This window comes from Apostichopus japonicus, chromosome 16, assembly GCF_037975245.1.
Source record: "Apostichopus japonicus isolate 1M-3 chromosome 16, ASM3797524v1, whole genome shotgun sequence".
NCBI classification, from domain to species: Eukaryota; Metazoa; Echinodermata; class Holothuroidea; order Aspidochirotida; family Stichopodidae; genus Apostichopus; species Apostichopus japonicus.
Window position 1 is genome coordinate 32574902 of NC_092576.1, and position 15428 is coordinate 32590329.

General features: G+C 36.9%; 2 protein-coding genes across 15 annotated transcripts in view; both read left to right on the forward strand.

Moving 5' to 3' along the window:
* Nucleotides 1–15428, forward strand: part of LOC139982121 (uncharacterized) — a 325984-nt gene that overhangs the window by 260597 nt on the left and 49959 nt on the right. For 13 of the 14 annotated variants that reach the window (XM_071994689.1, XM_071994685.1, XM_071994676.1 and 10 more), the window contains one exon: nt 226–431. The exons of the other annotated variant lie outside the window; for it this stretch is intronic. In XM_071994689.1, the coding sequence (XP_071850790.1) occupies nt 226–431 (206 nt within the window). The remainder of the gene's footprint in view (nt 1–225; nt 432–15428) is intronic. 14 annotated transcript variants of the gene reach the window in all.
* LOC139982130 (uncharacterized) overlaps nt 1–15428 on the forward strand; it is a 262832-nt gene that overhangs the window by 69118 nt on the left and 178286 nt on the right. The gene's annotated exons all lie outside the window — the stretch shown is intronic.

Sequence of the window (15428 nt, forward strand, 5' to 3'; positions counted from 1 at the left end):
ATTCAGAGATGATTCCCATGGCTATATATTGAAAGAAAACCAATAGGGATGGCAGTTTGCCTTCTTTCTAACAGTTTCAATTAAAAAAGGATATATTGAAATATGTCAGTACTGAGATAGAAATTTGGAACTTTCGGAGTGGTTATCGATCAGTGTTAAATACTGGATCGAATCTCCTAGAATCATTGCAGTTATAATTCCGTTAATTGTCTTTCCTTCCTTCAGATTCCCATCTCCTGTCTGAATTTGATTGAGTCCTTCAGTAAGATTGATGCTGGTGACGTCATCGTTCATTCAGGGCTACGTCTGTCATGTCCTGTATCAGTAAAGAAGGTAGTAATAGATACAGAGAGAGGAAGAGAAATGACAGGGACAGAGGTTGTTGACATTTTGATGTTTGTACAACAGTCACATATGTTGAAGGAGCTAGAGTAAGTATTACAATGAGTAATGTATCAACACATATCTTAAGAACACTTTCAAATATAGTATACTTTCCTAACAGTCGTACAAATACTTAAGGAGAAAAACACTTTTGAATATTGGTAACATTAATGATTTAATGACTTCATAGACGTTTCGTGCGGCTACTATCCAGTTTTGTTTATTTGTAGTATTTGAGCCACGGCATTTGGAAGAAGCAATATTATACCGGTGTAAATACATGTAAATATAGGAGATAATGAATGATGCATATATACAAGTATTACGCTTAAATAGCTGAACAATATTTATCAATGCGAAATGTAACAATAAACAAATATATTGTGATGTGCATGTTACTTTGTGAAAGAAAAAAGTTGTGATGTCGGTGTAATTGTTCACTACATCATCAATTGGACCGTTACAGAGTTATTATTAATGCATTATTAGATGCTACCGTGCCCGAGTTGGTATTTCACTATCGTTTCTTCCGCTTATTATCCGATCTCTTTTATTCGTAGTATTTGGGCTACGACCTATAAAACGACTCGCACATGTGTACGATAATAGCGATAGACAATATTATTACGGGGCACATATCTGTAAGTCAAGGAGATAATCAGTAATTCATAGACACTTGTATTACCGGTGAATAGAGTGTGAACAATGTTATAGATATTCTACATTAGTTACTATGGTTATGACAACCACAAATCAAATACTAGACATACAATATATCACCAGGGACAGACGCTTGTAGGAGAGTTTATAGACCAACAAACTGTCACCAGAGAGAAATACTATGTGATTTGCTTGTTATTTTTGCGGAGTGCAGTAGGATCCCTACCCAAATGTTAATTCCGGTCATAAACCGGTTTCTTTTACCTGTCGTGTATGAGATATTGTCAGTGGATGATGTAGTGGGTTTTTTTCCAGTTCAGTGTAAGAATGACTAAATATTTCATTTCCGTTTCTAGAAATTTAAAATGATTATTTTAGACCTTAGGCATTAAATAACTGGAACTTTGCCACAGAAAAACAGTGATATTCCACATTGAAGAGTATTATTCAAGACGTTATGACCTATGAAAATAAAATGTATTAGCCGGTGCGTTATCAATATAGTGTTTAATTGTATGGACATTAAATCTCATCAACATGCAAGAAGTAGAAGGTACACCTCCATCATCCCCTCTCTCCCTCCCCCGGATGTCTGATTCCCTTCCTTCCACAGGGCAGGAAACCAGGAACCATTTGCCATAAAATACATTGTATAAATTGTTTAGTTGCTGCCGTAGCCGATTTGGTCTTCACTATCGTTTCTTCCGTCTACTGTCGGATATCGTTTATTCGTAGTATTTGGGCTACGATCAATAATTCGAATCTCACATGTGGACGATGATTGTGATAGACAATGTTGTACCAGTTTGCAGCTTGTTAATCAATGAGATAATGAATAACGCCTAGATACTTATATAACAGATATATAGAATGTGATCAATGCTATATAATTCTACTAGGGTTTATATGGTTATGATAACCACAAATCAAATATTAGATTATATAATACTTGATAAGGGAAATACGCTTGAAAGAGAATTAGCATATTCCCAACAAAATGTCACCATAGAGGTAGGATGTGTGGTTTGCGTGTAATTTTTGCAGGGTACGGTAAGGTCCCTACGCAGATGTTTCTTAAGGATCTGTTCAGTTAAAAACCCGTTTTGTATTAGATGTTGCTAGTGGATTATTTAGAGTGTTTTTTTTTTTTATAATAAGCGTGTTTTTTTTAACTTTTGTGTAAGTTTCGATAAACACGTTGTAGTTTTGATAAGTTGTGCGAAAACGTCTACAAATTTAGACGAATATTTTATAATTGGTCTCAAAATCCTCTTCTTTTTTATTAGAAAAGTTTTCATGACAAATGCTTATAATTATCAATAAAGTACAATGCTCACGAAATATCTACTGGAAGTCAATAGCAGCATTACATCTGATCCATGACTCTGGAATATTTTTAATTAAACAGTTTAGTTCCAGAATGACTACGATATATATTCTGCTTCTGGTGTCTAGCGTTATTAACACTACTGTATGGACATTGAAACTCATTGGCATGCAAGAAGGAGAAGATGACCTCCATCATCCCCTCTCTCCCCCATGTGTCTGATCGCTTTCTTCCACAGGGCAGTAATGTTAGAGAGATGTAATATTCCAATAGACGAATTCCATCTGGAAGTGTCAGTTACTCGTTGAGGCTACAGATGCACGATTAACAGCTGTTGTAAATCTTCGGTTTCCGTCGCTTTGCTTCTTTCTTAATGATATGCAGCAAGTACGGATTTGCAAGATTAAACTGCATCTTGTCACCCGACTACCCATCGAGAAGAGCAGTAAGACATATGGTGATAATACACTGAATAGCGGGGTTGTGAACATAAAGCTGAAGACGAGAACGAATATGTTTATTAGGAGCAAAATGAAGAAAGAAGGAAACCGTACCAGTCATGTATTACCGTATGACGTGCTCTAAGGTAGCACTAAACTATAACCGTACTCTTGTATTACTATCTAATGTCACGATCGTTTAGCTGTCACAGTCATTATGGGATACCAATGTGAACACGGAACCTCAGTTAAAGAGGCCATGACACGAAAAATCCAACTCATCGAGAGTAACTTCCTCTGAATCTATGAGAAAATCTATGTTCAAAACTATCCTCAACACCTTGAAAACCTCAAGGACTAATTAGTAATTAACGTTTTAATATTTGCAACCGAAAATAGATATCTGAGAATGCGATTTCACAACAAGACGATGACGTCATGTTAGGAACACACGTGCAAAGCCCAGGCATGTATCGGATGCGCGACGATCATACCGTTCCATATACACGCACATTTACACTAAGAGAACAACCACTGTATTACGCTATATCGTTAGAAATTTCAAGTTTGTTTTACAACTGTTGTAAACTATCCGAGAGAAATGCCGGTCCGTTGTGTTGTTGGGGGCTGCATAAATATCATTTCCCATGCAATTAGCCTTCATCCATGGCTGAAGGACGAAAAAAACACGGCGATAATGACCAAGTTAGTGCACGATTTCACTGGGCCTAGCCAGTATGCAGCTCCGAATGAAGCAAACACTTCACGGAAGCATACTACGATCCCTCCTTTTTGTTATGAAATAAAACAAATGGACTTTAACGGTTCGACATAAAAGAGTCATTCTTCTGTCAAGTAATCCACAAAAAAACTACGCTGAAGACCAGATCGGGGAACAGGAAACCTCCAATGGGGCGAGTGGCGATCCTTAGGAGGTAGCGCGCCGAGCACTAGTAGTACTTTAGTATTAGCGTTACTACACTGAAGTCGCAATAGACGAAGAGATTTTACTGTATCATCTAAATTAACACCCCCTTCATTGCTCTCTTGTATACTAATAAGCTATGAGGTTAGCTTCAGAAGCGATGGGTTACATCTACTTGTGAACAAATCTCAGTGCCCCAATTTATTTCTGGAATATGCTGGATCAGTTAGTTATAGCAATAATTTCTTATTCCTATTCCAGGAAAACCATTTTTTATGTTGTGGAGGGAGTGGGGGTAATGGGGATGGGTCAAAATAGGTAGGTAAAAAGATTTTATTCCAAAGGGTGTTTAATTAAATCTCAAAGCGATTTATTTTAAAGTCACAGAGCCAAAAATTCACACAACATAGTTCAAGTGTTAAATCATTGAACAAAATTTATTCAATATCAGTTCTAGACAGTCATTCTGGACAATCTGAACTAACATTAACAACAATCATTGTATTATATGACATTAAAGTAAAACTGTACTTTCCATAAACATTATCATTCCTTAATTACACTAATGTAATTTGTGACATCAAAGGAGGTTAAAAGAAAACAACTTACATGAATTTTTTTGCTTTAAGCCTACAAAGCAGTTGTATGTCCATCGCTATCAATCGTTGTTGTGACAAATTAATTAGAATAATCCAGAAGCAAATACAATAAAGGGTTATTTAAACCAAGAAACACTGCACGAAGTAACTCACATGCAAAAATGTTACACAAGCACGACGACACGTACAACACTGATTGGCAATGTGAAACACAGCATCACACGCATTAAAACAATCGAAGACCATTAACAGGGTGTACTGCTGAGTTTTTGAAGAAAGACTACAAAACAAACCAACTGCTACTGAAGAAACAGTCTAAACATTCAAGAGTTCTGCTGCCTCCATTGGTCTTTATTATGACTTTTCTGTCAAATATCATTGGTGATATGGATATTTTGGCTTCCAGATTGAAGGTACTAATCAAACGTCTGGGAGGTAAATGCCCCTGAAAAGGTCAATGCCCGTTCCCTTATGCACATATTATATGACATCACGGTCACGCCAATACTTGTGTCCAAATGCTTCAAAACATGCCTTTTCTTTCATTGTTGATGTTGGGTCTGGAAAATAACCTTTTCATCCTGAATTAAAAGTCTTGAATTTCAATATATCAACACTGAGGGAACCCTGACGGATTGATAATCCAACACAATCGTAGTTTAGAAAAGGTGTTTCTGGAGGAATTTCTCAACCAAGGCTTCCTATACAATGAGTTTTCTCCTGGCAACTTGAATCCAGTGTAATGACCATTGGCTTGAAAATCACTTCTAATCCTTTGGACTGCACATGATGGTAGCACAACCCTGACGTGTCTTGCTAGGAACCCCAAGTATCATTGAACCTGTTGACCGTAGGCTATGTATCTGTACTGCCTGGGAAAAAATTTATGAAAGTACAAAATGTATTAATGTTGGCCCATGATGTCCACAATAACAAGCAGGCATACAATGTACAGTTATGGTTACATTTGTTGTGATTTTACACCTTCCATGTATCATGAAACATTCTTTTGTTTCAGAAAATTGACTTGCAAAACTCCAGGCCAAAGTACTAGCCAAGTAATAATGAGTATGAAATAACACATATGCCTACCTAGCATGGCTGCATAATGCAACTTACATCCCCGAGCCAAACTTTCAGTATGCAACCAACCCTACTAGTGCTACACACTCTACATATGGGTTGTAAGTTACCGTAACACAACGCACAATACAGTTTAGGGTGTTCCGCGAATTCCAACCACACATGCACAAAATGGACTCGATTTTGTTTTTAAATGCTTCGTTAATAAATTCTTACCACGTTGTATGTTCCTTGCAATGGTTTCGAACGGATTTCTTCTTCGATATGTTGTGGAGCTTCAATTTTGGCTCGTTTAACAGGCTCGAACTGATACGGTTCTAACACCTCCGCTCCACCCTCAACGTTCGGTTCAATATTGGAATGATCATCGCCTTCACTCTCTGCTTCGAATATGAGAAAGGGCACTCTAATTATAGCCCAATTTCACTGCCTAGTGAAGAACCATTATCACTTTGAACTTCGGTTGCCGCAATTGGTTCTGGATCCGCCATTTCACAGGAAATTTTGATTTGATATCGCACTTGTGATCGGTGTTTTGTTTAGTAACTACTAGTGGTATGTGTACTTGTCTACTGTGTACGTGAATGGTATGTTCGGAGGATCGTAAGCAGCGACAACAAATGTGTTCAAAACGTGACGTCATGCGAATCGGAAAATTTTTGAGTAAACAAAGTTTCAAACGCCGAAAAGGGTAAATTCATTCTCAATTTTCGACTTGAAAAATCAAGTTTTAAACTGGCAGATTGGTTGATACATGTTCTAGAGAACATTCTTTGATGGATCCCAAAAATATAGGACTTTGAAATTTTCGTGTCATGGCCACTTTAAGTGATGAATTCATCAATGTTTACCGATATTATCAATTTTTTGATCAGTTTGTATCCGTCCAACAATCGAACCCATGAAATATTTCAGACTGTCCACAATGTACATATAAATAATTGATTTGAACTTTCCTTTATTCTTGAGGGAGTAATTTTTTTAAATATTAAGTCATGAAAAAGTAAGAACATACAAGTGAACATTAGAAAAATATAAAAGTGATGACTTAATCATCAGAAAAGTGAAAGTCATACAAAACCAGAAGATTGTCAAAACTATTAAAACAATTATGAACATCTGTAATACACTGAGATATATAGAATCAGAAGCAGTGTACGGTAGCCTCGACAGACCATTACTAGGGATTATCGTTATGGCCAGATCCATAACTATAAAGTGATTAATTTCTCTGAGAGAAGAACTAAGACGGCGCACAAGATGTTCTTGGAATGCGGCCACCGTTGGCTCATTCTCTTCTAAACACGACTTCATTTTTGCGATAACGTGGCATAATCAATACGATTAAAATCTATACCACCCGCATTCCCACCTCAACGGACAAGGCTATACAACCACGAACCTTACATCACAGAATTATGAAACACATATAAAGTAGGCCTAGACGCCTTTCAATATTAAATGTATTGAATGTAAGAATGCAATACAATCTTGTTTGGTCCTTTTAACTAGATAAGTGCAGACGTATAATACGTTGTTCCCTATCAACGAGTAGTCTTGTTGTACATACACGTAACAAGATTATAACATTATACGAATGACATCGATAGTCAATCTACTATGCCCTGACTAGTTGGTGTTCATTCAGATCAGGACTTTTCTGACACAAAGTAAATGAACCCCAAAACATCTACAAAATCATACTCAAAATTATCGTAAATGATACATGTAAGCGTGCTGTTACTTACGGAAAATATGTCACAATGAATTGAAAAAAGCCACTGTAAAATATACTACGTGAATAGTACTGCGGAACACGTCACGTGATCTGGTACGTTTTTTATCTCCATATATTACATAAATGGAGATTATCTCACACCAATCGTTTTCAGTCTGAGAGCTCTTTAAATGCCTACTAGTTTTTACCCTAATGTCTGTTTGATGTGAAATTTCATCGTAGTGTACATCACAAGATGATACTTAAATGTTACTTATTGATAACAATTTAAAATGATCAGAAAACATTCTTTTGGTGATTTTTGGTTCCTTGCTTTTTGCAAAGCAAGGAACCTATGCGTTCAACTTGGCGTGTGCGTGTGTGTATGTGTGTGTGTGTGTATGTGACGCTTGGCTTGTGTACACTATATCTCAATAAGGAAATGATGTATCATGATCAAACTTGTTGGGTGGATAGCCCATAGCAAGAGGAAGATCCCTATTGTTTTTGGTGCCCGCAAAGGTCAGTTAGATGCCAAAAACCAATTTATTAAAAACAGCAATAACTCCCATTGACAGGGTCCTACATGGTTGATATTTTGCGTGTAGTTGTGAATGGGGTAAGGGATCGTTTCCAAACATAACGGTAATGTGATCGAAGGTCAACAAAGGTCAATTAATGATAAAAAACTAGTATTTTTGCGATAACTTGAGAACGAAATGTCCGTTAGGGTTGGGAGTTGCTTCAATGTTATCCAATTGTCGACCCGCATCTGGGTGACCCTTGACCTCAATTTGACCTCTGGTGACCTTTACGTGTTTTTGGGGATTTTTACAGTTTTGATGCTATTTTCAGATGCCAAAGGTACCTTCTGATCATAAATGTCAATAGGTTGACCCTGTGTGACCTTTATGTGCGAAGTTATATGGGGTCAAAGTTTTTCGGTCGGAGTTAGGATGGTTGTACAGACTTGTCGTTTTGTTTTTTGGAATCAGGAGATTAAACTACATCTGAAACCAAGGTCAAAAGGTCAAAGGTCACATTAGAAAAAATGTGCTTATTTTGGGAGGAAACAAGCAAAAAAGAGAATGTTTGGTTTTGATGCTAGATTTGGATATCAAAGGTACCTTCCGATCAAAATGTCAATTGGTTGACACCCGTGTGACCTTCATGTGCGAAGTTATAGGAGGTCAAAGTTAATTTTCAGATATTTAATGCAACAACTCCCAGTTCCAAGGTGTGACATGGTTGATATTTTTGGACAAGTTGCAAATGGTATAGGGGAATATTTTCAAACTTAACGGTCATGTGATCCGAGGTCACCAATAGTCAATTAATGTTAAAAAACTAGTATTTTGGGGGTAGAAAATGGGCTAAGAAAAAAATGTTTGAATTTGTATAGTTTGATGCTCTATTTAGGTCTCATCAATCAAAAATGTCAATAAGTTGACCCAAGGTGACCTTTGTATGTTAAGTTATATGAGGTCAAAGTTAATTTTCAGACATTTAGTGTAATAACTCCCAGTGCCAAGGTGTTACACAGTTGATATTTTGAGACAAGTTGCAAATGGTAAAGGGGAATATTTTCAAACTTAACGGTCATGTGATCTGAGGTCACCAAAGGTCAATTAATGATAAAAAACTAGTATTTTTGCGATAACTTGAGAACAAATTGTCCGTTTGGGTTGGGAGTTGCTTCAATGTAATCCAATTGTCGACCCACATCTGGGTGACCCTTCACCTCAATTTGACCTCTGGTGACCTTTTCGTGTTTTGTGGATTTTTACAGTTTCGATGCTATTTTCAGATGTCAAAGGTACCTTTTGATCATAAATGTCAATGGGTTGACCCCCGTGTGACCTTCGTGTGCGAAGTTATATGAGGATAAAGTTAATTTTCAGACATTTAATGCAATATCTCCCAGTTGCAAGGTGTGACAAGGTTGATATTTTTGGAGTAGTTGCAAATGGTATAGGGGAATATTTTCAAACTTAACGGTCATGTGGTACAAGGTCACCAAAGGTCAATTAATGATAAAAAACTAATATTTTGGGGGGAGAAAATGGGCAAAGAAAAAATGTTTGTATTTTTACAGTCATGCTCTATTTAGGTCTCACGGATCAAAAATGTCAATTGGTTGACCTCCCGGTGATCTTTGTGTGTGAAGTTATGTATACAAGTTCAAAGTTAATTTTTAGACATTTAATGCAATTAAATCTCAATGCCAAGGTGTGATATGGTTGATATTTTCGGACAAGTTGTGAATGGGGTGGTGGAAGATTTGAAACTTAAAGGTCATGTCATCTGAGGTCACCAATGTTATCATATCTGTTGACACGCTTGTAGTTCTCTTATATTTCTTACATTTTCGACGCCATATTTAGACCTCAAAAGTGCCATTTCATCAAAAATCCGATCGTATTTTGTGATCACAAAAGTGTTGGCTATAGTGTTGGTTACTTTATGGGAACATGAAGGACTACAATTACTTGGACTATTTGAGCCCAATCTTGCTTGATAACATTATGTGTATTGTCATATACCCCAAGCAAGGAACCACAGTGCCCTTGGGCTCTTGTTAATACAGTGCATGGTACTTAAAGGTATTGCGATGTAGACCTAACCATTTGCTCAATTACATCGGTGAACATAGTGTTATTATTTTTTATCGTGACCTGTACCTTTAAATTCAACTCCTTGTCTTTATGATAATTAGATAAAAACACACGGTGATCATGCAGTAATAAGGCAATATCATTGGTTGAATTTATGATTCCTATTGTGATTGGACGAGCGCTTGTCGATATGCTGGATGTTTGAGTGCTGCGTGTATTTCCGTCTAGACTGCACTTGTTCGTACCACCCGTGACGTTTTGTAGCCTGCATGGCGGGTCACGTAAAAAGCACAACAAACCCAACTCTCCACAATTAGATAGCTCCAGTGCAGCAGAATATTGGTATTTGCGTTCCATATTTACCAAATCCAACTCGTTAGTAGAAGAAAGCGGTAAGTCTATTTATTCAGTTAGTATTTAATGATAATATTTAAATCATAATAATATGAATTTTGGTACGCCACTGTGTTCGATCTAACGTTACTCCGTTAGTACAGTGGACCTAGCGTAGGTCTAAGTTAAGGCTGATTTGTACTAGTCTATTATTACTAGGCCTAGCCTAGGCCTATATACAGTATTGCCAAATTAGGAACTCTGCTAAGATCGGACACCCCCATGTTCGTTACATTACAGCATGGGAAAATGAAAACCTGCCAGTTTTCAAATTAGGGGATAAATACGAGGGGAACCGGTCTTAAATTTGATTTGAGACCGATGATGACGTCATCGAGGAGGCTGAGCGGACCGAGGCGATAGCCGAGGTCCGCTGCCCTTCTCGATGACGTCATCAGAGGTCTCAAATCAAATTTAAGACCGGGTACCCTCGTTTTTATCCCCATTCATAAATGACCCTCACAAATGTTAGAAAACGGCATTTTTTCGCTTATTTTTGCTGATCTGTATTTAATTCTCCTAATGCCTCCCTTGATCTTTTTCCTGAATGACGTAATAGTAACCTCATTGTAAAACAGCATTTTCTTCCGACGAACATTAAGAGTGAAAAAATATGAATGAAGCAGTGTCGTTTGGTCTTAAATTTTTGTACTTTAATCAATTACAACACTAAAAAATGGAGGCAAATGCAAATTAAATAAGCACAGATGACCAAATTTCTAAAGATAACATTTTAAAACGTTTTTTTGACCTACCAGGTCAAATTGCGCAATAAACAGATTCTGAGTTGTGTGTGTTCTGGAAAGTCCGTAAACGCTACAACACAGTTAGGATAGCAACGTTGCTTGTTGCTAACATTCTTTTGAGTAGAACTCGTCTATCCCTGGTCGGTAGATGAACCGTTCAAATAAACGTTTACTGGGCCTGAGTATGAGCAGTTTTTGAAGAGGTTCCGAGCTCGATTGTTCGACAGGTGTTCTTGTAGTAGTTGCAGTGTTATTGCGAGTCTGAAAGATCGCTAGGCCTAGTACCTGGTCAGTCATGTCGTTACTGCTAGTAGTAGTAGTAGTGCTAACGTTATTGTTAGGCTTAGCAACAAGGTTTCTACTGTTACTAGTGTCAACATTGGACGCTTTACGCTTCGGTTCTTCGTTGAACACCTCGATAAGGGTGCTGACATTGACTCTAGCCCAAAATTAAGCTCAAAATTAATCCCTAAGTCATTCATGTTACTCGAAGTATTTACAGTAGCTGGATGATTTAAGAAGTACGTACAGTGTGTATTGAGACTGTGTGTGTGAAAACATACAGTACTACTGCTGTAACTGATTGAAAGTAGGCTATATATACTGTACAGTGTTCTTTGCAATTTGGAAAATTTCTTTGCCCATAAACATATTTGCATATACTCATGGCATGTCTTCATTTCTTTTAATTATGACTTCATGATTGCCACGGCAACAAACCAGTGTTTGTCTAACATTTCGATCCTTAAGCAATTCTCCTGTCTGTACTCTCCACCAGTCTCGAATCGCATTCGAGACTGGTCCAGTATACAGAAAGTTGGTTTAGGCATTTATGAATATGTAATAAAAATCATCAATAAATTCAATGTTAGGTCACAACATTTTACGATCTTCCCACAAAAAATGACCTTTGAAAAATATTTCTGTCAGGTATTTGAACATTGTGTTAACTTGAATGGAACCTCGCAAATCTCAACACTTTTACCAATCAACCACAATTTTCGTTGAATAAAATGAATATATTATGAATTGAAGGTAAGAATAAGACCAGTCTATTTCAAATATTCAATGCCTTTTAACTTTTGGCCGCAATTTTAGTTGGCCGTTCGAATTATACTCCGACGTTGTCAACCTAGGCATAGGCTAGGCTGAGCCAATATTTTCCTATACAGAAAATACAAAATTTTCCGTAAAAAATTTACCGCAATTTCCGAAACTTTCACAATTGATATCTGCTGAGCAAATCTAATGAAGGGTGAATTTTGTTTCACACAGGTATTTCTTCAGTTCAATGGTTGAAAATCCTCTCATATTCTGTTTCTAAACTATACAGGGTCCATTTAGTAATACTACTAGTACTAGGCTAGTTGTACTCGTAAGCAATATATTACAGTAAGAGTAATGCGAAGTTAGGAACAATGTATAGTCTGAACACCTTCATTTTCGTAATATTTCAGCATGAGAAAAATAAATACCTACCAGTTCAAATATATGTAATAAAGGCTCCAGCCAGGCCTAGTTGCATTAATACCCCGCCACAATTTACCTGCCTTGGTGGCTGCTAGGTGGCTACGTTCTTAAATGGCTACGTTCTTGATAACGATGCAATCGTAGCCACTATCCCTACTTCCCTCTGACTCGGAATTATTTTCTACTGTTCCCTGTACAAAATGATACCCACAAATGAGAAAGATGCAACTGGACCCACCCTAGCCACTCTTCTTACACATTCAGATTTAAACAATTTTTAAACATTTCTCTGTATCAAAAGATAGGCAGAAATGAGAATGCTGCAATTGGAGCCATCTAGCCACTCTTTCTACTCCCCTCACATTTTTCTTTATTAAAAGATAGGCAGAAATGAAAACCAAGCCATCGTAGCCACTATCCTTACTCCCCTCCGACTTAAAATTTTCTTTAACATTTGTTTGTAAAAAATATAGGCCGCAATGAAAACGAAGGGATTAAAAGCCATCTTAGGCACTCTGCCTGTGACCCTCAGACTTAAAATATTTTTCATTATTTTTCTGTATAAAAGGATAGGCAGAATTAAGTACGTGTAACTGGGGCCATCATAGCCACTCTGCCTGCTCCCCTCGGACTTAGAATAATTTTCATCATATCTATGAAAAAGTTTCTGGCATAGAAGAAAAATATGCTAATATTTGAAAGATGTTTATATCAGTTTGTATTGTCTCTGTTTAGACCAAGTGAGAAAAAAAAATTAGGAGGCCCTTCTTTAAATTTTTAAATGGCCGCCCGACACATTTTTGGAGACTACCACCTGCCAGGTTAATTTTAACTTTTTCCTTCAAAATATATAGACTCCCATGTGATGTACATACTAATAAACTATTTCCACATCATTACAGAGTGATGCTGAAGTCTGTTGAAAAAATACTATTTTGTAAATGATTTTTTCCAAAAGAAGTTTTTTAAAGAATTGTAGAAATTTCAGTGTGGTGAGAAACTACATTTTCTAACATTAACTTCTTTACACCCATTGTAGTACATGACTGTAATGAAAGAGTCTTATTTAGTCTTTGTAATCTGTACTCCTGAAAATCTGTAAGTGTTAATTAAAAAACCTAATGAGCCATAAGAATAAGTGTTATAAGCATATCTTACCTTGATTTAAAAGCTTGGGAAAGTTTTACTGCATGCTCTTATAGTACTAGTATTCTGCCCTCTCTATTGTGCACAACCCTGAACACTGCATTCCAAACCAAGTCAAATGACCCTACAAATTTCAGTATCAAAATTCAGTTGTGCCTTTCAGCTCCTATCTATAATATAATACAACAAATTATAAAGCTAACTCAAAAATCAAAACCAGTAAACCATAAACACATGAACAAAAATGCTCATGACAACTATTTTCCAATTTCTTCACAGACAACAGGAAAACAAGTTTCAGCCGAAGCAACCTACACCATCATTGGCATAGATAACGAAGAGTAAGTTCAATTGACATAGATAATTTCATCATCACACATGAGCATTATTGTCCTTCCTTACAAGAAAATTTACATCCTCACCAATCACCATATTTAATAGAAATTTGAACAAAACACCACCCTACTATTCAAGTTAAAATCATATATGGTTCAGTTGTAAGTTAACAGCAACTTGAAAGTTTTGGAAGAAAAAACAGCCTTCTGTTACCTTTGTTTTCACTTTCTGTAAAACAATCAGAAATATCTTGGTAGCTGCGGACCATTAACTCCAATGTTCAACAATATTCTGTGATTTGTTCTCAATCTGGTGACCTCAAAATCAAGCATTAAATGAAACTCTGTGAACCAAGATTCATATATATAATTTTTAGCTCATACCTACAGATTTCATGGTACAACGTTGAGGATTTGTCACGATACTACTGTGGAAGTGTTACTTTCAGGTTGTTCGTGAATTTAAGATCAAAGGTCAACTAAGGGTCTTTTGTGGCCAGGGCCATGTCCCTATATTTTCAATAACACTCTTAATTGATGGCCTCCAAATTACCTTCGAAATAGTTGCCACCAAATGTTGACTATATGTACGAAGTTACATGTTCATACCAAGTTTCATGTTGATTCAACAATGTCTAGTACTTTGCTTGTGGTGACCAAAAAATTTACCTGTAAATTTTCAGCACAATGTACTAAGTTTCATGTTGATTCAACAATGTCTGGTAATTTGACCTCAAATGACCCCTGGTGACCCTCGGAATTTTCAGCACGAAATGTGGACTACATGTACCAAGTTTCATGTTCATCCAGCTATGTCTAGTTTGAGCCCCAAAAATGCCAGGGCCTCAACACCTATAGGGCCCAAAGAGTTTTGATCTATAACACATACCTAACATATGTATCAAGTTTGATCCAATTCCATTCAATACTTTTTGAGTTATGGACGTTTGTTACGAACAAAGAACAAAAGAAAAAGGAACGGAATAACAGAGGGAGAGACATGATGATTTCTTAAGCTGCTCTCCCGCAACTAAAAATGTCTTCAATCATATCTTCTCTGACCAGGGGACAGTAAAACTTGATTTGAATTTCAGCTTGAAACTTCTCCAAACATGCCTCTGTCGCCTTTTGCTGATCGCTGATCGATGATTATCAGTAAACATGCAAGTGTACCTTCCGAACTGTGTCCAACAACCTTCTCCCTGTCCTTAGAATGAGACACATTATCTTGAGTACATGTACCAATGAAACAAATTCATCTGCCCTAGTTTATTTACTTTTATTTCTTCTCAAATTTCAGACTAGACAATATCTCCATCATCACAGAGTGCGGGAACACCTTCGACCTACCTTCCAGTCTGCTCGAAGTCACTGGCCTTGACCTTATTGACATGACTCCGCTTCAATGTCAATTTACAGTGGAAGGAGATAAGGTCAAGAAGATTCAGTTTGAGTATCCTGTTACTACAGCAGTATAGTTGAAAGTCCAAATAAGAAACTGATGACTAGAGGTTATTTCTGGACAAAATTGGCCCCTGATTGACCGTTATTTGGTCATCTCTATAATCCCAGTCTTCTCAAAGTCACT